This window comes from Platichthys flesus, chromosome 20 (genome assembly GCF_949316205.1).
Source record: "Platichthys flesus chromosome 20, fPlaFle2.1, whole genome shotgun sequence".
NCBI classification, from domain to species: domain Eukaryota; kingdom Metazoa; phylum Chordata; class Actinopteri; order Pleuronectiformes; family Pleuronectidae; genus Platichthys; species Platichthys flesus.
Genome location: NC_084964.1, coordinates 13464663 through 13489361, shown reverse-complemented (window position 1 = coordinate 13489361; position 24699 = coordinate 13464663). Strand labels below are relative to the sequence as shown.

The following is a 24699-nucleotide window of genomic DNA, read 5'->3' as shown; positions in this document are numbered from 1 at the left end:
TGCTGTGTCTGGTCATTTGCAGTTTAATTTTAGGGTAAAGTCCATAAAATGTAGTAGAGCAGTGGTTCCCAAACTTTTTACAGTCTCGTACCCCTTCAGACATTCAATCTCCAGCTACGTACCCCCCCCCCCCCCCCCCCAGAGTTTATAAACAGAGTTTATCTATCAATTGTCAGTTATCAATCAGTTATTAACCATGATTGTCAGTTCCTAATCGATTGTCGGGAGAATTAACGATCGATTTTTGATTAATCGTTAATATTTTATATTAAAATGCACTATTTATAAGCTCTGTTAAAATGCAGTGAAAATATAGATCTTTATTACAAGGTGAACAACTCTTGTGGCAGTTAAACGGGAACCGCTCACTGGTTACACTTGAAAATAGGCGCTACTGTTCTCTTAAGCCCCGATGAGAGCAGCAGCTAGCCGCTGTGAGCTAGCTGGATTTGACGGTTCTCGACCTCTCAGTCCGGTGGTTGTCACCCCTCACCCAGAGCCAGCTCTCTCTGGGTCCGAAGGGGCTAGCTTTTTGAGCTAGACCTCCTACTTGAAGAGAGCAGTGGACTCCTCAGGCGCTCATGGAGACGTATAGCTTCGCAGTGTTGGCAGTGAACGCAACAGAATTACGTCTATGGCAAAAGGTCATCTAGGAAATTCTTAAGGATCAATTAATCGATTGTCGATTAATTATGCCAATCCCTTTTTTTTACTAACAGTCACTAACCTACCTGTAACTTTTATTGGCAGTGTAATTATTTTGCTGAATATGGGTATACGTGAGTATTTTTGGCAATGCGACTTGGCTATTTAGACTATTTAATATTGAATGATTATTTATAACTCAGTTTGAAAATGTAAATGGGCTTTTACACTTTGAAAACGCAAATAAAATTTCTCCTGTACCCCCTGAACCACTTCGCGTACCCCTGGGGGTACATGTACCCCAGTTTGGGAACCGAGGTAGTAGAGGAAGATATTTCATTTGTCATAGAAAAATCACAGGTCTTAAAATGTTTTTATATCTATATGATTACAGCTTAATTCTATTTTAGCTGCTTCAGTTTCCGGGGTCCTGGTGTTGTTCATGTTGGCCCACTGCTGAATACAGCAGAGCTATTGTTAATGCGCTATTCCTGCTATGTTAATTATATGGGAAATACACCTAATGTAATTTGAATATAAGAAATCATTTAAGATCATTTTCATTAATCTATTAGTTTCTACAAATTGCTCTTTTTAAGATGGAATACATTTACAGAGTTTTGATAGTCATTTTCAAAAATGTCTTATAAAGTCACAATGCAGGGTATTTATAATAGCGTTTTACCAGATGTAAATGGATTTTGATTATCTCTTATATTACATAAATAAATAAAACTTAAACTCTATGTCCATGCTGGGATTTCTAGTGTAACAATGTGGTCAAATTGTCACTTATTTATAATCTAAACAATAATCAAACTTTAGGTGCACAATATAAAAAGATGTATGGGTTACAGCTTGCGATGACTTTTAAAGTAAGTTTATTGACCAACAAAACCAAATAACCGGAGCAGCAGCAAAGATTAATCCTGATCTATGATTTGTCACTGCTCCTATTTAATATCTCAAAAGTTGCCTATGTCATAATTTGCCGTCCTCCCCCCTCAGTAGTGGTGACCAGCCCCTGAGGGACCAGCGGGGGTGCACCTTGTATTTGCCTACAAACGGTAAGTGTGTAGCAGCAGCAGATGACAAAGGCTTAGCATCGTAATCCTCTTGTCCACCATCTGCCTGCTCCTCTAAAATTAAACCTCCAAACCAGGGCACTCGCAACAGATGCTAACATCTGTAAATGTGCAGGTGCTTCATTAAAGCACACATGCACATGGAGCACACAGCTGCCGGCCAGTGTTTCAGTCCCTCCGATCATGTTCATGACAGGTGTGACTCATGTGTGCTGTGGATGGAAAACCACTGCAGATGGGGGGGATAAAGAAGGCAATAATGGATGAGTAGGAGGGGAAAGCCTCAGTGTGCAGGGATCTGCCATGACTGGGGATAAAAGTCACCCTCTGTCAGTCATTTTCAGATTGATGACCAATATCTGGTTGGTTTCCAAGGTTTTTGCTGCTTAATATCGGCTTGAGCCACTGTGTGTGTGTGTGTGTGTGTGTGTGTGTGTGAGAGAGAGAGAGAGACATTAAAGAGCCTTTTGTGTCATGGTAATAAATTCACCATTTAAACCCTCAATACGTTAAAAACTCCAGCACTTTGTCATTGCACTAAAGTTTACTGAATCCCCACTCAAATATTTTATGTCAACTTAATATTTATCTGCAGACATTCATGTTCCCCAGAGGATTAATCCTAACAGCGTCCCCTGACCTTTTCTCCTAAAGTCAACACAAAGTAGACCTTAAAAGTTTTTTGTAACGCTACAACGCTACCAGTATATAACTAATTTGTTCAGTTCATATGTAAATATCAATTATTACATAATAAAATAACAAAGTTAATTTGAGCATACCAACAATATATTGCTGATATGTTCAATTTGATTAGGCATATGCTCGGATAGTTATTTATTTATTTAGTATTTAGCCAGGTTTTTGAGGTTTGTGTCCTTAAGGCTTAAGTATTTCTGCTTTATCCCCTTGATATTAATCTACTTTATCTTAGTTTAATCTACTTTATAGCCTATTAAATAATTGTAGGCCTTGTAGTCTACTTAACTGAAGTAAACAAGTTGTCAAAATTACCTACAAGAAAAACAATTGAACGCGGCAGTTTGGAACAAAAAAGGATTTATCATAAACCAAGACAAAAACATATATCATGTTTTTAAATTGTCTTGTGACATTGTTTTTTTCACAGTCAAACTTCACGTTAACAAGGAGTCGTTCTTGGATTCAGGCCATGGATTTATTCTGGTGAAAGGAACAGATTTTTCCTGGGCTGCCAATCAGTGAGGTGTGTACGAGCGAGTCACTGAACATCACACGCTATTTTTATACCTGTGAATACAGGAAGGCACGACTCTGCACCTCGAAGTGAGTAAGATCAACTCCTTGTGATTGCATATGATTAGAAAGGCACAAGTTCAAACATCCCTCAAGGCCAAAGCGTGAACTGAGTTCCAAAATAAAAAGTATGACGTCTTCGACCGTCATCAGATGCCAGGGAAGAAAAACGAAAAATCGCTCACAGAGTTTTTCTTTTACTGAAAATCTGATTCGCTGTTGTTTGGTCATACTCTCGATATTGAACACAGCTGTTTGTTCTTGACTAATTTAATCAACAAAGGATTCATATAGGAGCTTAGTGGAGATAACATCCTAAATTTAAAGGGGACATATTATGAAATTCTACTTTTGTTATGCTTCTACACGTTCATTTGGGTATCTGGCATATCTACTGCCCAAAAACTCTGGAAAAAAAAAAGTCTGAGAGAGGGGCGGGGCACTCAAAACCGATCAATCTGAGGAGGGCTGTTTCAGACAGGGTAAAAAGGGTGCTGTTTTCAATGATCCTTGTGGTATTTTGACCAAAATATGTTACAGACAAGATAACAACATCTCTAAACATTACTTCCGGTCAGGTGAAAGACCCATCGTGGGTCGTGTTGTGCCTTGAGACGAAGTGATTGACGGGCGACTGGGTTTCCCCGGGGGAAAGTGGACTGCCGAGGTCAAAGAAAGCCTCTTGGCTTTATATTAGGTCCATCAGAGATCCACAAGTGGAGCTCAGGCTTGTGTTGGTCAGTGAGCTGCCAAAGAGAGCAGCCATGGGAAGCTTAGGCCACTGGGACTTGCTTTGTGACTAATGAGTTTGGTGAAGTTCTTTGAAAACACCAGCACAAGGAGCCAAATGTGCCAAGTGTCTCCACAGAGAAACACAAACCACCGAACTACAGAGGATGTTGATTAAATGTTGTAAACCTATGTGCACTTCAGCATCTTTGATTTCCAACACCTCATTGTGATTCTAAAGAGGTGTTGAATCTAACAAAGCCTCTGATTTAACAGTAATCATATGGCAGTGCATCATGTGCACATCGTCATGTGTGCAGAGGTGCGAGTATCACACCTACACTGTGTGAAACCCTGAAACTCTATTCCCTCCGTGTGCAGATTTCTTCTTCAGAGGAAATCGGAGTGAGAGCACTGGGCTGGAAGACGCCTGCGGAGGGAAGGGATGCGTCACTGGATTAGTGCCTGAGAATCTGGCCCAGCCTCTTCCCTCCTGAGCCACCGAGACTCACCAGAAGGGCACCGACACTCGCAGCTCGCTGTACCCCCTCCACAAAGCCTTCCACATGAGCCAGCCAAGCCTTAGCTTCCCACCAGGATGAAGAAAGAGAGGAAAACCAATGCTTTACTGTTCCTCCTGCTGCTTCACTTCACCTTGGGTAGGTTCTGTGTTGCGTCTTTGTCTGTTGGTAAGACTTCTTGCCTCGCTCTTATCTGGTTAATCCTCTAAAGCGCAGAGGGAATGATCATCTCTGTGCCGACTGTTCTCGCTGCTCCTACTTCATACTAAGACGTGTGGTTGTTTGTGTTTTTGATAGCAGAGATTTAAATCCAAATATATTTGTAATTCGTGTCCATCCCTTTCCTCCTTGCTCTCCCTGCTTTCGGTTCCCACCCTTTTTAGCAAGTGAGTTCAACATCTATCTATTAATTACATAAACATTTCCCCTAGAAATAGAACCAAATACTAGAAAACTATAATTCTGTGATAACGTCTCTTCCACTCAGATAACAGTTATTTTTTTGTTTGCTTTAAAGGGCAATCAGACTATGCTCCATATTTTTATGACAATGGACCCAGCAGCACAAGTGGGAACATGGCCTTGTTCAGCATCTCCGAGGACACACCAGTGGGTAAGTATCACCCGATGAGGTGTCCTGGTCACTTCAACACTCACAGGTCCACGTGAGGGATGCAATCCAGGTGTTTGTTTATAGCCATGAAAAGATTGCACACGTTATGAGGCGGCGGCTAATCACTGTAATACCTTTTGGATCGTGACGTACGCCAAGACTAACGGGAAGAAGACAATACGGGCGGTGACTCATCTGACCTGATCGTCAAACAAACCACTTACACTGCATGACGGAAACAAGGACAAAGTAGAATCAATTAAGTCTTTGAAATCACCTCGTAAAACGTGTTTTTAATAAAAGCCTTTTACTAATTATTGAACAATTTTAAGGAGCAACATTCCCTTTATTGTTATTGTTTTAAATCTGTGTTTTAATTTTATTCTTCTATTAACCTTGGTCCTGAAGAGTTTCAATCCTGTAAAGCACTTTGTAAATAAAGTGTATTATTATCATTATTATTTGCACATTTGCTGCATTGTTTGAAATGGAGATAGATATGTCATATCTCAGTTTTGTCTTTTGTTTCCGCGCAGGCACACAGGTTTACATCCTGAACGGCACAGATCCAGAGGGGGACCCGGTGCGATACGATCTGACTTTTGAACAGGGCTCCAAGGAATATTTTAGGGTGGAAGCCAAATCTGGAAACGTGACTCTGGTTCAGGAGCTGGACAGAGAGGTGAGACTTAAAAAACGAGACTTCAAAAAATAACAATGACTCCGCTGTGGCTGGGCGTGACTTTTAATTTTCTCTCTGTAGAAACAAGCTGAGATCTCGATGCTCGTGAGCATCACGGACGGTCGAAATAAAGTAAGCTCAGTGATAAGTGCTGTGACATAATAATACAACATCAGGAAATGTGTCATATTCACAGTCTAAACTGGAATGTGTTTCAATCTGTAGAATTATCTGTCTGATCACTTTTAGTAAATTATTTAAAAAAAGGTTGCAGCTTTTGTTACAGTGCAGTTATTTTCATTCTTGTTTGTGTTCTTGTTTTCAGGTTATTGAGACAGTGAGAGTTTTTGTCACTGACACCAATGATGAACCACCTGAATTTCAAAACCTGCCTTTCCTCATCAATATCCCAGAGGTACAAGGCATCAAACACATACACCTGCAGAGAATCCCCTCTACATGTCCAGCTGTGACATGAACGACCATGACCACTTTATGATTTTAAATCTCTCGTCTCTTTGCCAGGACACTGCTCCAGGAAGCAGCATCTTCAGGGTCGCGGCAGTGGATAAGGACATGGGCTCGGGAGGCAGCGTCTCTTATTATCTACAGGTAACTTTACATTACTATACAACTTTACCTTTTCATTGTCATGCAGATGAATTTCTTAGTGAATCACATGATACCAAAGCACATCTTTTCGTACGATTCTTTACATAAATAATGATAAAGAAGTAAAGGTTCAGTGCGATCCCCAACTACCATCATAGGCCCCCTCTCAGAGTAGTTGCATCTATCGCCGTCCCTGATTGGAAGCTTCATGTTGAATTTCACACATTAAATCTTGCTTGATGCTTCTTAAAGGTCCAGTGTGTAGCATTTAGTGCCATCTAGTGGTGAAGTTGCATGTTGTAGCTGGATACCCCTCAACTCCCCTTCCAAACATGAAACAGAACCTGTGGTAGCTCTCAGTTGTCATAAAAACTCAAAAGGTGTCTAGTTTGTACAGTCTGGGTTACTGTAAAAAACATGGCGGCCTCCGTAGAGAGGACCCTATCCAGATGTAAATATAAAGTATTTAAATATAAAGAGTCCAATCTAGAGTAAGGAAAACAACAATTCCTACAATTTAGACGATTACACACTCGACGAAACATCAACAGTATTTTTTTATATTTCATTTCTGCCAATAGATCCTGTTCCTCTAAAACGTACACACTGAACCTTTGACCCCTGCACCCTGGAGTTCACCCTGAAGTCTGCCAAACAAGTTTATTCCCTCAGTCCCCAAAGCTCATCTTAGCCTTTTTTTTTCACGCTTTCTCTTTATCGTTCGATCCCGTTTCCACTTCAAAATCTGTTAAAGAATATTTTCTGTTTCAATCACAAATGCTACGTTAATATCCTCCTTGTAATACCGCTAACTGGGCTCGGTGTGGCCAGAGCATGTGCGGGTGTGAGCGGAGGTCAAGCTGGCATCATGAGAGCTGACATGTGGAGAGAGGAAAAGGGCATTTGAATGATGGGACAGTGTGCGGCGGGTGGAAGATTAATCTCATACCAGAGAGCAGGGTGGAAATGGTGTTACCTTGGCGGATTAAATTTCAATTACATTTGAGCAAGGCATCGGAAGTTTAATAGGGGCTTAGGTGTTGGTGACAGCTCCAATGTTGTTCCTGCTCATGTGTTAAATGTGTAGAGAGCGTATCCTGCTGGGAGTGCATCGAAAAAAATGTCAAGGTCAAGTACAGGCATTGCTGAAGCTATGCAAAAAATCAAAGGGCGTGTGTGTTGTTGTCGTAAACACAGCTGTTTCTGTGGCGTGTTCTGCATTTTCCAGACCTCACAGTTTGCCAAGTTCACCATCGACGGCAACAGCGGGATCCTCCGAGTCAAACCAGGGGAGACTCTGGACTACGAGACCACGCCGACACATTTCGTGACAGTGGTGGCAAAGGTGAGAAGTCGCTGGTACACTTTGGGTTTGGGTCTGAAACACACATCTATCAACCAGCGGGCAGTGTGGCTAACATTACGAGAGTTTAGGAATCAACCACAGCAGGAGCATTTAATTCACTTGTTTACTTCTACAAATGACACAAGGCAACACTGAGGGTGCTGATGGCCAAAGTTCACGGACGGTTCAGTCAAGATTAAGCTTCCAGAACACGTTTGCTGAGCTTCCTCAGTCACTACAGGTGAAGTAAAGCAGCCTGAAGTGCTGACAGTGTTTAGTCAACGGGATTAAACTCAAGGGCACCTCAGTTTTTTGCTGCGGACTGCTACACTGTAGATACTATCACTTCAATGACTTTTATGATACTTACATGTTGAAGCTATGATCAAATTTACATATTACATTTTTGGTTTAATTGTTGCCATCAGTTCAGTTTGTCTTACTGATGTTAAAAAAACACAGCCATTCATTTATTTGTGTGATACTGTTGAGAGAGTAAACAGAAACAAACCTGATCAAACCATTGCATGGACTGTATTTAATGAATGTATATCGTCCATCATTATATACAGTCTATGATTTCAACCAAGAAGTATGGTTATTCTTAACTATTGGAAAACTAATCTGAGCAGTTATTTATCTAAACATGTGGACAGTTTAGAAGAAAAACAAAGGCCATGAGTTGTATTATATTTTATTTATTTGGGATTTAAATCTAACTTTCTATTATAGTATCTATAAATTTAGATTTGTTTCTATGAACATTATAAAATTGTTTAACTTTGTTTCCGCAGGACGGTGGAGGAAAGTACAAGGGGAAGCATCAGGTGTTGACCTCCACAGCCACCATCACAGTTAATGTAATCGATGCCCAGGACATGCCTCCATCCTTCGTGGGGACCCCTTACTTTGGCTACGTCTACGAAGTCTCAGTTCCTGTAAGTCCTCCTTTGATTCTCCGTGCAGCCATGGTGGTGATCAGGATGTTGGATTTTCTCATTTAGTCCTATTACTTTCCTGCAGGGATCTGAAATATTCACGGTGTACGCCAAAGATGGAGATCAAGGCAATCCTAACCCCATCCATTATTCCATAATGAACGGTGAGAACCACACACGACAAACTCCACTTTGAGCTGTGTTGTGTATTTTCTTTTATCTCTTTTTAACTTCACCATCAGTCTCCTGACACATTCACAGCATCTCTGTCTTCACCTTCCAGGTAGTGATGGTGTCTTTGACATAAATAGCACCAGCGGATGCATCACCCTGACAACTTATCCGTCTCTTCTGAAGAATGAATTATATGAAATCAAAGTCAAGGTGATGTGTTATTCCTTTATGTTAATCGACTCTTATAAGTGTAATAAAATGTGTGTATACGTATAAATGTGTTATTTCAACGTCAGGCATCTGAGATTGGACCAGAGGATCGGCTGGTTGACTACGACATGACCCTGGTGACAGTCCGCGTGGTGGATCTCAACAACCACCCGCCGACCTTCTATGGAGAGAATGGACCACAGAGCAGGTTTGAGGTCACCATGTATGAGCATCCGCCTGCAGGGGAGATCCTCCGGGGCTTCAAGATCACCGTCAACGACTCCGATCAGGTGCGGTTATTCCCAAATTTCACACAATGATCTTTTGATTTCCTCTTTAGAGTCAAGAGTGTGTGTGTGTGTGTGTGTGTGTGTGTGTGTGTGTGTGTGTGTACAGAGGCTGGTGCTTGTTGAATTGTATTTCAAATGTCGTGTTGAGTTTGTTCCCCTGATGACAGATGCACTAATACCTCTAGGTAAAACATTGCATAAATATCTGCCAACCAGCCTCAGAGGTACAAGCAGTTATAAAATCTGCCAGAACATCATCTGCCAGATTTATTTTACCTTCCTTTTTGTTTTAAAATCCATCCAGTTTTAACTGAGGTCACTTTGAGTCTGACGAACCCTCAGGTTTATTGATTTTTTCTTGGCAGCTCCGCTCTTTATTTATGTAAGTGATTCACAGCTCCTATGTTTATTTTGTTTTTCCCTTCAGGGAGCGAACGCTAAATTTAAGCTGAGGCTCGTGGGGCCGAGTCGAGTGCTGCGGGTGGTTCCCCAGACGGTTCTCAATGAAGCGCAGGTGACCATCATTGTGGAAGACTCATCTGGCATCGACTACGAGAAAGGATCAACCCTTTCTTTTAAGGTATGATCCCCTTTTCCTACCATCTCTCCTGGTATCTGTTATGTGCTTCACTTATAGACAAGAACTTATTGAATTTCATGTTTTCTTCGACCAACAGTCCAAACCCCAGTGATGTGTTGTTGTCATGAAAATTATTACCGATAAATGTCTGCAACTTAAGTTCCAATCCAACACACAAGTTCATAGTCCACAGAGGATGAATCCTAATACCTTTTGAGGATCCACTGACTTTTCTTCTTGTTACATCCATAGTTTATCAATGTTATGTCAACATTTAACTTTGGTTTACGATTAATGGACTAAAAAAGTTCAATTCGCATGAATTGTTCTCTGGGAAAACTTTGAAATGTGAAATAATTGCTGATTCGGATAATTTATTGGTTCTTTCCTGACCTGTAATGCATCCTTTCACCAAATTCCATGGAAATCCATTCAGTGATTTGTGTGGGATATTGCTCACATACAAATAAATGGACAGGGGGGAAATGTAATGTCATAAATGGTATTACCATAACTCTAAGTAGTGTTACTGGCTTGTTTATTTCTCTTGCACTATCCACACTCTGGCCATTTATTACTGTTAAATCTATTTTACTGCAAGTAAATATAAAAAACTAAATTCAATATCAGACGGTTACTTTAAAATGATGGTTAAAGCCTCTCAGAGCCACTTGTATTTTTCCTGCCAATCAATAAACTCATAAATTGACTGACTGAACATTTCCTCACTGGTTTAACCACACTTTGCATGTGTGTGTGTGCAGCTGCTGGCGGTGGAGATCGACACCCCCGAGCGCTTCAGTGCGACGGCCGACATCGTCATCAACCTGCTGGACACGAACGACAACGTGCCCAAATTCACCTCCGAGTACTACATCGTCAGGGTCCCCGAGAACTCCCCTGGAGACTCCAGCGTCGTGTCCGTTACAGTAAGCACATCGTGATTAAACTCTGCTCTGACCTGACCAGAGAGATTATACAATCCATCAGTCCTCCAGTAAACACGTATTACTCAGTGGAGTTCATTAGGTGAGAGCAGGTGGTTGCCAGACTCAAACAAGAGCTCAACACTCCCTACATCATCCATTGTTCTTCTATGTTGTCGCTCCTCCTTTGGAAATCACCACGTGACATCCTCACATCTGCTGTCACTCACACCTCGACTGTTAATAATGAAAATATTCACACATTTTTCTCATCCTTTCTGTGGCACTGTGTATTATCCTGCGGCAACTAGATCAGAGCTGCACAGTGTGTGGGTAAAAAGCTTAATTTTGCCCCAAGGTTAATCACGCCGACCTACACCTCTATCCCTAATCACAGTCCGCCCCACCCACCCTGCATGAGCTTAAGACCCCGGCTCATCGTCAGATCCAGTAAAAACATCTAATCTGAGTCACCTTGTGGGAGTTTTTTTTTTGCCCCTGAATGTAACTGTATTTAATGCCATTGATCAGATAGGTAAATATTCTTGTTTACCAAGTGTATCTTGTAGACCAGTGTCCTGCTGCTGATCTCTGTCCGGTTTCTTTTTCCTTCAGGCAAACGATCCAGATTCAGGACCATGGGGTGAAGTCAAATACACAATTTATGGATCAGGATCAGATTTGTAAGTTTAAAAACTTTCCCTCATGCTTCTTTTAAGTTTGCTCTGATCCGACACTTCACCCTCGCACCTGCACAAAACACCTTTCACAGAGTAATGTGTATATTTATAACACAAGTCACGAGGTTCAGGGTGTTTGGCAAAAATTTCTCCGACAGCACACATGTCCTGATTCATCTCTGTCTCTTTGATGGAGGAGGTGAGCAGGAAACCAGTCTGATTGGCCCCTCCGCTGCACAAACAGCTCGCTCTAAAATGGCCGCAAGATGCTGGCTAATCTCCTAATTGGATTGGAGGGTTAAAAATAGGCAGCCCAGCCCGTCTCACATAAGGAGAGCCAATTAACATGCAGTGTGACAGCTGGAGCCACAGCTCTTGCAAAGCAAGGCAGCGTGCGGCGAAGGGAAAGTGAGAATTTATGCTCGTCTGCAGGCAGCGAACCGAGTTAATTGTGCGAAAGTTATCAGGAGCGAGGCAACTTGTGAGATTTCACAGTGCAGAGTGAGACAGAAAGGACGACTGAATAACAGCAGTAAAACCAAGGGTGCACCAGAAAGTGCTCTGAGAGATACGTGAACTGCAGCAGAATCCTTTCAATTTGTTATTTTTGTTTTATTATTATTGGGTATTTGAAGTTACTCTGAAGTTGTAAGGTTTTGTCTAAAAAGCTGACGGCCTTGGGGAACATTGGCGCAGTCTATCACATGGCAGGTGTTCATCATCAAGCATTATCTTCTGCCACCTGAGGTTATAATTAGTTCTAATCTCATGTTTTTGATGTTTATGTATTTTAAGGAGAAAATACAATAATATAAACGATATTCTAAAAAGAGAATTCAATAAAAAATCCTTTAAATCTGAATATATTATTATTATCATAGCTTGTTATTAATATTTACTGTAACACATACTGTAATAACTTAATCAAGCTCTAAAGACCTACATTAAAAATAAGAAAAAGTAATAACATAAAATATCAAGAGTAATAGTAAGTATAACAATTGCAATGGCTTTTAGAGATAAATAGTTTCTTAGGTCCAGAAAAAAGTTGAAAAGTTTTTGCCAATACATCTTGTATTCCAACCAATCTGACCAATTCCAACTTTGTGTAAAATGTAGCTGAAATTGATGCCTTAGTTATCAATTTATAAATTTATCAGATCAAGAAAAGTACAGCAAAGACAAAAAAAGTAAGTAGAAATTAACCTGAAATTAAAAAGATGAAACAGTCAAAGGAACTATCATCCTAACATGCTCCTTCACCTGCGTAACAGGACAGTCTGCATTTCAGGGTGAATTGTTTAAAACCTGAGTCATGTGCAGATTCACAGACAGGATGTGAATATCACCTGCGCTGTGAATTATGACGCCCTTCTTAGAAGCTCGTTGAGTGGGATGTGTTAACCACAGACGGCTGCGGTCGTGACTCATGGCCCCTTCTGAACCTGCAGGTTTTACATCCACCGGTTGTCAGGCCTCATCTCCACGCAGCCCTGGACCAGCCTGGACGCAGAGGTCAGGTCCAAGTACAACTTCTACGTCAAGGCCGAGGACTCGGAGGGACAGTACAGTTTGGCCGAGGTCTTTGTCACCGTGCTCGACATGAACGACCACACTCCGACATTTGATCACAAACTCCTGGAGAAGACCATGATCATCGGGACACCGGTCAGAGTGGAGGTAGATGATGCTGCTTCAATTGGGTGTTCGTGCAGAGCAAAGAAATGATTATAATATGGAACCGTTCTAACTTTGCTTCTTCTTACAGGCAGTGGATGAAGATGCAGAGTCTCCAAACAACGTGATCGAGTACTCCATCATGAAAGCCGATCCCGACAACGCATTTGACATCAACGCCGACACCGGGGAGATCCAGCTGAAGTCGTACATCAAGTCCATGGAGATTGTGCAGAACATCACCAAGCAGAAAGACTGCAAGTGGTCCCTGGTGGTCCAGGCCAGGGACCGGGGTTCTCCTTCCTTCAGCACCACAGCCGTGGTCAATATCGACATCACGGAGGCGGTAAGACCTGTTTCGACTCGCAGCACGCTCGCAGCGCTTTCTACTCCAAGCCCGAGCTGTAGATTCAAGCTGCTCCACATATGATAATAGGCCTTATTGCTGTGCAGCTGCTCATTCAACATCACTTCATAACATTTCATTTACGTTCTTTAAAGGATAATGTTTTTTTATGCTTTTATTATTATCAACAAGTCCACAAACCAGAAATAGATGTATCCTCACAACATTTTGTTTCTTATTAACATTATCAATTAGTTACAATTTTTTTAACAATATATTTTTTGAAAATATTACTTGTTATTCCATTAATACATTTTCCAACAGTTCCTAACTTTACAATATTAATTTATAATAGAGTAATTCATATAAACAGGTGTTTTTATTTCATAGATTATGTTATAAATGTTGTTGATAAATATATTTTAAGCAACAGGTCCAAGGGGACTTAGGTCACTTTTTCACAGCTTATTAATTTATTACATTGCGCTTATGAATAATAATAATAAAGCATTACTTCCAACTTTAAAAGTTTTTTTTAAGAAGCCTTTTCAGAATGTAACACCTGTTTCCCTTTATTTTTTTATATAGTGAACATGGCCATGACAACAATTCATAGTGTCATATTTAATTGCTTGGTCTTCTTTTAGTTTTGAATAGTTTTGGGTGATAGAGGAATAAAGTACAGGCTGTGGGTGTAGATTAAACAATATTTGTTAGAGGAATAAATTAATTCTGGTTTTGGTCTCTTTGAAATATTTAATATAAACAAACAGATCCATTATCCTTTAAAGTTTTTGTATCCATGATTTTTTGTAATACTTCATGTTCTCACAGTGTTTTCATTCCTTCACTCTTCATGATGAGATGACTTCTTGGTCTTGTGTCTGTGTCTCTGTGTATCGTGCTTTTCAGATCAAGGGCCGAGTTATTTCTTACTTCATGGGCCTCAGCAAGCGTCCGCTGACTATTCTTGGAATTTGTTTAAGCGCTGTCACGTCCCTCATTTTACTGACCACCTGCATATCCACAATCCTCTACTGTAGCGCAGTGAAAAGGTCGAGAATCAACCCCGAGAGTAACTATATCAAAGTGATCCGCAGAGTCAAGTGAGAAATACCTGACTCACGTTCCACTATTCATTCATTACCTTTGAAAAGGGAGAGAAAGATATGACAATAAAATAGAAAAATATTTTCTATTTTCCTTTTTGAAAAACTTGTATTTTCCTCTCGTAATGTGATAAGGATTTTTATACGAAATCCCACCTTTGGTCATTTGAAATACTCATATTCATTATAATATTAGTTTATCTGGCCACATGACAAAGATGAAGCCTCTGAACCGGGAACCTCGCCTCTACACCTGGTTTAGGTGAAGATCTAAACCAGGACTTGTTCATTTCTCACACAACCATTCACATCACTCATGTTTTGGTGTCCTGAACTGTCCTCGCTCTTGTTCAGCCCTCATCAGTCACACGCCAAAGACAAACCCTCACACACCGCACTGCCAGACGCATTCCCAACAACTCCCTGTAGTGTGTTGTGCTTTGGTTTCTTAGCTTTGCATCAGCAGTCCTGTACTGTAGGACAGAGGAAGACGGATGAGTGGGTGTGAGAGTGTCGCATGGTCGGTAGATGTGTTGATTGGGGTTCCTCTGTCAGTGCTTTTCACATTCATCCATCATGCTTCCATGCTTCAGGCAAATGCTGCGCTAACATTTGCAGTCAGTCCCCTGGACTCGATTTAAACTCTTTCATTTGTGCTCTTTTGCAGACTCCTCTCAAGGGGCCTATGGCGGCCTTTTTAATGAAAAGTAGGGACAGTCCTATGAGAGCTCTAGGCATGGTCACTGTTATCATTAGCGTGTTGGTAGGGGTGACGGTCTTGATCTCTACGGCTATGTACATGCGCAACTCAAAGTCCAACAGGATCATGCCGGCGCGTCGCATCATTAAGAGGCGACCCAGGGACCAGCGGCACTGGACCTTCCAGATGCCCGTCATCAAATTCAACAACCCTGCAGAGAAGTTCCAGGTGGGCGACCCAGAGCGGGACACGGGCAGCCCCAGGACGAAGCCTCCACCCCCCAGCGCTCCTTCTCTGCCCCCTCCACCCCCGTGTTACACACGGCCGAGTGAGAGGCCCCGGGCGGTCCCAACAGTATCCGGTGCTCTGGCCTCTAAAGGCTCGAAGAAAGTTAAATCGCATCGTCGAAAAGAGGGAAACATGAGCTCCGCTTTAGTGTCGGAGCTCAAAATGAGGCTGGAGCAGAAGATGAATGAGAACAATCAGGGCTATTATTAAAAAACACGTCAGGTTTAAGGCTTCTCAGTGCGTTCTTTGACGACTCCACTGCCCTGAGCTCATCTTCTGACCAAGAGTACTCACCTGAAGCTCGTGTAATGATCTGGTTGAGTGGGCCTTACTTTAGACTGGGACGGCATAAGGCTGTAACAGGAAGGTTTGCAGATATTTATGTCTTAATATGAGATAATAAACAATGGGATCTACTGCATCCTTTGCTTAGATAAGGAGCGGAGAGGGCTCGAGTCTGCGGGTGGTGCGGCCGTAGATAAATCATTACACTGACATCTTGAGGAGGATTACATCATCTTAGGAGTGAGAAGCATCACTGTAATTGACCCAGGGAGAGGATTTACTGAGTACACGTCGGTTACATAACTTCCTGAAAAGTGAAACGTTCGGCACTTTTCAACGCGAGAGGGATTTCACCCGATAAATCCTAGAAATACGAAATCTTCTTGCTTGACAGAGCATGCAGCTGAATGACACAGTCATGAAAAGCCTGTTTATATAAAGTGCTAAAGGACCTGTGTGTTTATGTTTTTACTGTTTCACATCAGCCGCTTGAACTGAGAAGTTGCTCTTTTGTATGATTACAATGTGCCACTGTAGGTTTTCACAGTAACATGAGCTGCGTTGCTTTTATTGATTTGACTGTGTGATTGTAGAAAAAAATGCTTTTATATAAATGTACATAGGTCCAAATTTCAAGGTACAGCACCTCTATTATTTTCATCATTTTGAATGTACATACAGTATATGACAAGATATGAATGTTACAATAACAGGAAGTACAAATAAAACAAATGTAAAAAACTAGCTCAGATTTCTATGTATATAACTTGCTTGGACATTTTCTTTATAGATATATATATATATATACAATTTAAATATAGAATCTGTGACAAATATTTAGGCTCCACACACACACACATACTTTCACTAATTTTACTCTTCAATGCCTTCAATTGTAGGCAAATAAAGTTAAATCGCTGTAATAAATATTTATAAATATGAATATCCATCAGTCTATATCTTAACTAATATCTATCTTAGATAAGTTGATATAAAATTATATATCTCACTATATATTACATTTGCCTGGTCCTACAAAGTAACATATTTGTACCGTCTTTGTACCGTCTTGTTTTTGAATAAATATTTGAAAATAACGTGTTCTGTGCTCTACTTTGTCCAGAGGCTGCATTAGTAAAACTTTTAACACCTCATTTCTCTTTATTTGTGTTAAGTTTTTAAAGTTTATTCAAATTTAATTAAAATTAGGATATTAGTAAAGAAAAAAAGTATTTAACGTGACAAATCTTTGCTTTATTTACTCAGGGGGGATTGTAAATACAGGACTGTTATTTATCATGGAGTATTTTATTGGTTTTATTGGTGCGTTTACAATTTAGCTGTTAAAAATCCTACATTCTACATAAGCTATGTGAGCTAATAATTATTGCGGTGTGGATATAATGAATACTAATGAGATGTTACACATCCTCTCTGATTGTCTGCACAACTGATGTACAAATGGAAATATAATTTTCCCTCTGCCTGGGATTCAGAAACTCACTGTAATCTGCTTACGAGTGTACGTATAAATGCACGGGAAAACACCAGTTACATAACAAATCTTCTGAGTGATTGTGCTGAATAAAAACAAGCATGTCTCAGCATTCACCTTTGGTTTCTCTTTAATCCATGTCAAACATCATTTCATTCCATTACAAGATAAGCAAATCTGGCGTCTGGGAAAAGAAAAACTCCCAACATAAGTCCTCTGAAGCATAAACTCACACATAATAAGCTCTATTAGAATTTTATTTGGTGAATTTAACAGTGAAATATACCCATTGTTTTTTTTTTATTATTTAGAAGTGCATGTCTCTGTATTCAGTATCAACACATTCAGAAACAAAAGTGACACAAAGAAAATATTATATCAATACATTTTACAATACACTTTATGTACAAGAACATTAACACAGATATTAACAATCCTTAGAATAAGGAAGAAAGGCCTCTCCATTTTGATATTTAAAATTTTCAGAAATTTAAACTATTTACAGGATGTCTTTCTACACAATGTTGCAACCTGCCATATTTACCGTTGCATTTAAGTCACGTTTCTACAGCAAACGTAGTTATTATGGAAAATGAATACCTCAGGTTAAGGGTTTGGGGTTAGGGCTAGGTTTAGGGTTTTTCAGAAAATAAGGTGTAGTAGTGAGCTTAAATGTAACAGTAAAAGATGAGCTAACGCGGTAAACATAATGTTGGACTTTGATTCTAATACAGATGAGCCGCACTTCCTCCTTTGGGCCTAGCCTCAGCCTTCCCCCTCGTTTTCGGATTTTCCTCCGAGTCCTTGCACAGGCCTTCCTCGCTGGTCGCCTGCAGGCTGTCGAAGGTGCCCTGCCTCTCCGTTCCCTGCAGGTTCCCTCCGTGCCTCCTGCGCCTCCTCCACAGATCCACACAGCGCTCAACGCAGTTGAACCTGGCCTCTGTGGTGCAGGCGTACATGCCGGCCGGCACCGCCAGCACCATGGCGCACACGATGACTATGATGTGGATGAGCCTCTCTCTCTGCTCCAGCTCGCTGATGTCATTTCCCGTCACGAACACGATGCACTGGCCATCCCGCGGCGGGTGGTTCTTCAGGGTCACGCACACCTCATACTTGGTGACGGGGAGCAGGTCGCTGACTGAGTAGCTGTTGATGCCGGGGCCGATGTAGATCGTCTCCTTTTTAGGTGAATCATATTTGCCAAAGTGGATGGTGAACCAGGTCTCAGAAGGGTTGTCTGTCGCCGCGTACCACTCGAGGGTGATGCCGTACACCGTCTGCTTGGCGATGCGCATTTCAATGAAGGCGTTGTCACCGGATGACAACATGCGGACAGGCGGAGGGAGAGGGGCGGAGGAGTTGGACGAAGGGATGTCGACCATGATGCTCACAGAGGAGTTGCCGATGAAGTTGTTGGCCATGCAGGTGTAAAGGCCGCGGTCGGCCAGGTGAAGGGAGGGGATGACCAGCTGGGAGGCGACGGTCTCTGCATCGATGTGATTCTCCGTTACTGCAAGTGAGAAAACAGAACATCAGAGTCTACAGCATTTAACTCACAGTTCAAGATATCTCTCACTAAGTGCTTCCACAGCAGGTTTACAGCAGTTTAATGGATACAAAATCTTACCAGAAAATCCTCTTTTAATCTTCAGACTGTACATCCACTGAATGGTCGGGTCTGGTCTGGCCTTGACTAAGCATGTAAGCGTTGCATTTGCCCCGAGAGGTAAAGTTATGTTAGTCTCCGGGGCAGAGGCCACGGGCTGCATGCATGTTTTTAACTGGATCTCGTGGAAAAACTTGTCCGCTTTGGAGACGGGGCCTGAGCACTTCAGATAAGAGTTCATCAGGATGATGGGAGTGCTGATGGTCCTGATGAATTCAACAAAGCCTTTGAGGCGGCAGTCGCACAACCAGGGGTTGTCATGCAGCGCAATAACCACATTGGAGACCAGCCCTTCTTTCTCCCACGCTCTCCCTGCTGCTTGGTAGAGAGGCCAGTTAATGAAGACATCTTTTGATATGACGCTAAGGTGATTGACGGATAAATCTAAATAGGTCAGGACGGGTAAGTTCCTCAGAGCGTGTTCAGGTAGGACGTCCAGTCGATTGTGCTTCAGGTCCAAAATCTTGAGTTTCGGCGTATCCTGAAATGCCGTCCAGGGCACCGAAGTCAACTTGTTCCCTTGTAGCCTCAGCTCCGTCAGGTTGGCGAGCCCCTCCAGGCTTTTAATGTTCATCAGGGTGATCTCATTGAAGTTGAGCCAGAGGAACTCCAAGGCACTAACTTTAGAGAAAGCTCCTTGCTGTAACTCGGTCAGGTGGCAGTTTTCAATACGGACCTTCCTTAAATCGTGTGGGATGTCCTCTGGGATGTGTCCCATGGAGGTTTCCATACATAGTAAAGACCTAGGATGGTAAGACAGGATATTTAAAGATAAGACGGGCTAACACAGAGAGTATTTCATCAGCCCACATTTTAAGGATATCGTTTGTAGATATTAGAAAAAATTGCAAGCATGGTACATTCAACACCCATGTCTAAACCAAGACACCCTATTAGAGTTTGTATAGTTTCAGCGGTTACTTACCTTCCAAAGATATCATCTGTGCAGGAGCAGCCGGTCAGACAACTCGATGATCCAGGGGCGATGACATAAAATACCAGAGCGATGCGTAATGTGACATAAAATGCCTCCATATTACCGGAGGAGCATGTGGAATAGGCCTGTGTGGGCAAGACATGCTCATAGCCTGTGTGGGAGAAAGCCTATTACCTTAATCCTGCTTGACGTAACACTTAAGACACCAAATGACATTTGAGACACATGGGAAGGTGTATTTATAGCGATGAGTCCACTTTGTCTATGAAAACAATTGTCTGATCGGTTTAGAGGCATAACAGACTCCACAAATGTTTTGGTTTTTCATTCCAAACTTGGTTATGTTTGATTGTGCTGTTCCACTTTCAGGAATGATCCTAAAATGCTTTGCTGTCGACCTAATTTAATTTATTTGTCCCCCGACCGAAGCGCAGCCGTGGACATGGCAGGAGGCTTCTGTGTGTTCAGTGAGCCGGAGCCCGTCAGGCTTAGCGGCACAGAGAGGGAGGGCGGCAGAGAGACAGATGTCTGGAGAGGACCATAACCTGACCTCAATAATCTGAACACTGGTCGTCTCTCAGGTTGTTAAAGACAGAATCAGCATGTAGAAGCAAGTGTGAAAACAGAAAGAATACACAAGGCTTAAATCTTTTTTTTTCTTTATTGTCCAAGCTTTTATATGGTTTAAGGGCATCATAAATCCATTTTCATTTGTTGCTCGAAACATATAAAACCTCCCAATTATTTATTTTTATTATATTTAATCATGTACCATTTTTTTAAGGATTTTTAAGTTTTTTTACTAATCTACGACAATACCTGTTAAGTTAAAGCATACAACAATCTGTTCGCTGAAGATGATTTAGGTTTGTTATTGACAGATACATATACAGAGCTAAGTGCTAGCATTAGCATGCTAACATGCTCACATTATGCTAATATGTTCAGGTAGAACCAAGTTCATTAACATAGTTAAGTGGGTTAACATGATAAACTTTGCAAATTGGCCCTAAAGTAACATACGTTTTTAGACGAGTTTGGGACTCACCAAAATTCACCCTGAAGAGGCGACTTGATTATTTGAACCAAATTTTTTGGCAAATTAATCCGCTAGTAGAACACTACAGCGCCTGTAGCGTTTCAGTGACCGAGTAATCTGTTTACTTTGTATGTTTACGTTCATTAAATCCCATCTTTGTATGCACTTGACATAATAAGTTGAATTTAGATGAAGCTTAGAAATATAGATACCATTTTCTGAAATGCGAGAAAAAAGCCTGTAAACATTCATCAATAAAAAAAAGTATTTATTTGTATACAGTAGATTCATACATACACATATTTCAGATCAAAAATATTGACACTTTATAAAATGTAGTGTGTGTTGGGGTTATGACCCAACAGTAAACCTTGCACATAAACAAAATAGATACAAAATAAATTCTACATGACATCTGATTCATTATGTCTCTAAATAAAGGTTTTAAATAAAGACTCAAACACAATGCCGAGGTTATATCTTGGAAAAATATTTGGATTTCAGACAGTATGGGGCATTTCAACATTTCAAGACAATTCCCTCTGTGAAACATCACCCTTAAAAGTGCATGATGAGTTTAAAAAACAAGTTTTATATATACACATTTACACCACATGTAAATATTGGAAGCCATTTTCCCTTTTTTTGCTGCCCACCAAATAAATGGTGGATTTTATTCCCACAAGGCTGTAAAACAAGTCCTGACAGAGCTACCAGTGTCCTCTGAGCACCGTAGATGAACTGTTCACATTACAGGCTGTGATAAAACAAAGTGCATCCTGTGGAGGTTGAGGCATATGTTTGGTTTTAGCAGAAGTACTCGTTGGGTGGCCCCTCAGTCCTGGCTAAGGCCTCGGAGTCAACACTGGACCTCGCCGAGAGCAACCTGTTGGATTCATCAGGGTTTAGCCTCGTCAGATATTCGCCCTCCATCCCCTTGGTTTTGGTCCCAGGGCCGAGGGTCTCGAATGTGACGTACGAGTCCTGTATATCCTTGGACTGCCGCCCCAGCAGCTTTTGGCAGCGCTTCTTCAGCGCCCCGCAGCACACGATCAGTGTCAGGGGGACGGCAATCACACAGGCCACCGTTATCACCACCACGTTAATAAGCTTCTGAGTGCCACTCGCACTGGCTGCTTCATCTGTTGAGAAGATTACACACTGCTCCTTTTTCGGGATCAGGCCTTTGACGCAAACACAAGCAATGTACTTTGTTTTTGGCACGAGGCCATCAATGGTGATCCGGTTCTTTCCAGCACCCACATTGATCCGACGCATGTCTCTCTCACCGAATACAGCATATAGGACACTGAACTCTGTGGTATTTATGGCTGTGGGGGCTCGCCAGTTCAAGGAAACAGTATGGTCGGTGTCACCAATCACCTTCACCGAACGCACTATCCTTTTCTCAGGAGCTTGCTGTAAGGACGAGGCGTTGGCTGCTAAGTTACTCAAAGCATCCACATCCACTGATTTCTGGTCCGAATCCTTGCCTTGTCCCTTAGAAGCTCCATCAGAGACACTGTAGCTCTGGATTTCATACTTCCCGGTCACACCTTTGCCATTGAGCGGTTCGATGATGGGCTTTCCGGCTGAGCTAGTTGGTGGCGGAACGTATCTGGCAATAAGTTTCTCCTGGTACGCCGCTCTACCGATGCCACCAGGTTTCTTTCCTCTGTTCTTCTTGGAAACACCACCGGCTGTTTCCTCAGAGCGAAAGGAATCTGTGATCACTAAGGAGATGACTGCATCTGCGGTGCCCACAAAGTTGGTTGCTTTGCAGAGATATTTCCCAGAGTCATGGTAGGAGACCGCAGGGACACTCAGGATCGACCAAATGATGCCCTCCTTGGAAATCTCTTGCTGAACTGAAAAGTAAAAAAGCAAAAACAACAAACATTATTTGTGAGTGAAGCACACAAATAATGATTTTAATTTAATTGAGACTTTGACCTGGACAGAAGTACTTCTCCTATCTTAGCACATCTGAAATTAGCTCAGCAGAACTCACCGGTGCCGTTCATTTTCTTGCCATCGGCGCGGCTCCAGGTCAGCTCAGGGATGGGGACTCCGATTGTGCCACAGCGGAGCAGGACGTTGTTGCCCAGTGAGCTCCGAACACGAGCCACGGCCGTGTGCACCCGGGGGCCCTGGCACCGCTGCAGCTCGGCCTCGTTGAAGAGGACCCCCGACAGGCTCTCTGGATCGGCGCACCTCAGCCTGGGGTCAATGAGAGCCACGGTCGATGAGGGGAACTTCTGAAACTGGACCAGATCGTACAGGCGGCAGTCACACGCCCAAGGGTTGTCATGGAGCCCTGTAGAAGAAAACACAGTGTGAACTATTCCACCTATCCTGAAGATTTCCTCCGCACAACACTAAGACCTTGTGGGTGTAAGTTGCGATAAACAGAATGAGTCCAACAATAACTATTATTAGACTAATCCCTAAAAGGCGTCATGGTGTCAAAGAAGTGGTCGTCGTGCACAGCAGCTTAAAAACAAGACTTCAAAGTATCTTAATTTGTCAAAGCTTGTTCCTCACCGAGAATTAGTTTGGAGGATTCCGTGTCCTGGGGCGGCTTCACGCTGAGCCACATTGTGAGGACGTCAGCGGGGACAGTCGTCAGGCTGTTGCTGGATAAGTCCAGATAGGTGATATTCTTGATGTACATGGTGGCGTCGGCGGGGACGCTGGAAATCTTGTTGTTGTGCAAGTCGAGCAGCCTCAGGCTCGGCGTGTCGGTCAGGGACTCCCAGGGGAAGGAGGTGAGGGCGTTCCCGTCCAGCCGGAGCTCGTCCAGGTTGTAAAGACCTCGGAAGCTGTCGACGTTCAGTGAATTCAGTGAATTGAACGACATCCAGAGAAACTCCAGGTTGTTGAGGTAGTGGAAGTTGCTGCTGGAAATCCTTGTGATGGCCGTTTTCTCGATACGCAGCTTGGACGTGTCGCTGGGGAAGTTTGGAGGGACCACGGTGATTTCTGGATCATTGCAAAGCACGCTCCTGCAAGAAAAAATAACACAATCATTATAATTTATACAATACACAGTGCTTTCTAATCTCACGTTGCATTTGTTTGAAGGAGTGAATTTAGGAACAAGCATAAAATATGTTCTACCTACATTTTACATAAAAAATGACATAGCTCAACGTAGTAGCCTATTGTGCAGTAACAAGCAAAGGAGATTAAAGAGCAACTCCAAGTTAATCCTCCACTACACGGAGTGAGTGAATGGAAGAAAGCTGCCGTAAAGAAATCTTTTCCACGCACAAGAAAACAATAAAAGCTTCCTCTGGGGATAAATCCAAACAACACAAATGAATAATTGAAATTACAAATTACCTTGCTTTTGATCCGTCACTTAATTTGTGGAAGAAACAGTTGCACTGGGCAGGACACGAACCGCCCAACACAGGAAGAAAAACAAACGCCAAACAAAAAGCAACAGCGAAATGTCGACTCATGTTTCGGCAGCAAGTTACTAAAAGCTATGCAGCTAAACTACAGTTGAATCGGGAGCTGCTAACACGATCTAACAGGACATCAGAGGCATCGCTGTTGTTCTGCAGGCTCACAGCTCCATACTGCTGCCACCGGTCTGAATCCGCAGATAAAAAGGATAGGCAGGGATTAGTGAAGGACTTGGGTTATTTGCATTCACACGATTAGACTATTGCCTCCTGGAAGCTGATAGGTTGCATCCTTTTCACTTTTATTCAGGAGACGTTACCTTGCAATACTTAATTGGATGGTTTATTATGAACTACTCACATGCAGATGTAAAGGTAATAAAAAAAAAAAATGACTTTAGGAAAAATGTCTTCAACGAAATTCAATCATCTTTGA

The 24699-nt window shown here is 42.1% G+C and overlaps 3 protein-coding genes across 4 annotated transcripts; 1 reads left to right on the top strand and 2 right to left on the bottom strand.

The window, feature by feature from the left end:
- The first annotated feature begins 4232 nt into the window (after nucleotides 1–4232).
- On the top strand, nucleotides 4233–16454 carry LOC133975716 (cadherin-related family member 1-like). 2 transcript variants are annotated; one of them, XM_062413683.1, is made up of 17 exons: nucleotides 4233–4393; nucleotides 4773–4868; nucleotides 5405–5550; nucleotides 5632–5682; nucleotides 5876–5965; nucleotides 6076–6162; nucleotides 7391–7507; nucleotides 8302–8445; nucleotides 8531–8609; nucleotides 8729–8829; nucleotides 8916–9119; nucleotides 9547–9699; nucleotides 10464–10628; nucleotides 11241–11308; nucleotides 12757–12985; nucleotides 13074–13328; nucleotides 14241–15094. In XM_062413683.1, exons 1-17 carry the CDS (start codon nucleotides 4333–4335, stop codon nucleotides 14436–14438), a joined length of 2244 nt encoding a protein of 747 aa, XP_062269667.1. In that variant the 5' UTR covers nucleotides 4233–4332; the 3' UTR covers nucleotides 14439–15094. The 2 variants fall into 2 exon arrangements, with proteins under 2 accessions (XP_062269667.1, XP_062269666.1); XM_062413682.1 differs by lacking the exon at nucleotides 14241–15094 and adding an exon at nucleotides 15105–16454 and having other exon boundaries at nucleotides 4236–4393.
- A 950-nt stretch (nucleotides 16455–17404) lies between these two features.
- On the bottom strand, nucleotides 17405–19941 carry LOC133931545 (leucine-rich repeat, immunoglobulin-like domain and transmembrane domain-containing protein 2). The gene is made up of 3 exons (XM_062378450.1): nucleotides 19800–19941; nucleotides 18836–19617; nucleotides 17405–18718 (listed from the first exon to the last, which is right to left on the bottom strand). Exons 1-3 carry the CDS (start codon nucleotides 19907–19909, stop codon nucleotides 17931–17933), a joined length of 1680 nt encoding a protein of 559 aa, XP_062234434.1. The 5' UTR covers nucleotides 19910–19941; the 3' UTR covers nucleotides 17405–17930.
- A 1160-nt stretch (nucleotides 19942–21101) lies between these two features.
- Nucleotides 21102–24420, bottom strand: lrit1b (leucine-rich repeat, immunoglobulin-like and transmembrane domains 1b). The gene is made up of 4 exons (XM_062378361.1): nucleotides 24196–24420; nucleotides 23395–23855; nucleotides 22862–23167; nucleotides 21102–22718 (listed from the first exon to the last, which is right to left on the bottom strand). Exons 1-4 carry the CDS (start codon nucleotides 24315–24317, stop codon nucleotides 21658–21660), a joined length of 1950 nt encoding a protein of 649 aa, XP_062234345.1. The 5' UTR covers nucleotides 24318–24420; the 3' UTR covers nucleotides 21102–21657.
- Between the last annotated feature and the right edge of the window lie 279 nt (nucleotides 24421–24699).

Coding starts and splice junctions, on each gene's coding strand:
- LOC133931545 (XM_062378450.1), bottom strand. CDS start 19,909: ATGGAGGCATTTTATGTCACATTACGCATCGCTCTGGTATTTTATGTC. Junction 19,618..19,799: donor ACAGATGATATCTTTGGAAG/GTAAGTAACCGC, acceptor TTACCATCCTAG/GTCTTTACTATGTATGGAAA. Junction 18,719..18,835: donor GATTAAAAGAGGATTTTCTG/GTAAGATTTTGT, acceptor TCTCACTTGCAG/TAACGGAGAATCACATCGAT.
- lrit1b (XM_062378361.1), bottom strand. CDS start 24,317: ATGAGTCGACATTTCGCTGTTGCTTTTTGTTTGGCGTTTGTTTTTCTT. Junction 23,856..24,195: donor AGTGACGGATCAAAAGCAAG/GTAATTTGTAAT, acceptor TTTTTCTTGCAG/GAGCGTGCTTTGCAATGATC. Junction 23,168..23,394: donor ATCCTCCAAACTAATTCTCG/GTGAGGAACAAG, acceptor TTTCTTCTACAG/GGCTCCATGACAACCCTTGG.
- LOC133975716 (XM_062413682.1), top strand. CDS start 4,333: ATGAAGAAAGAGAGGAAAACCAATGCTTTACTGTTCCTCCTGCTGCTT. Junction 8,446..8,530: donor TCTACGAAGTCTCAGTTCCT/GTAAGTCCTCCT, acceptor ACTTTCCTGCAG/GGATCTGAAATATTCACGGT. Junction 8,830..8,915: donor TATATGAAATCAAAGTCAAG/GTGATGTGTTAT, acceptor TTTCAACGTCAG/GCATCTGAGATTGGACCAGA.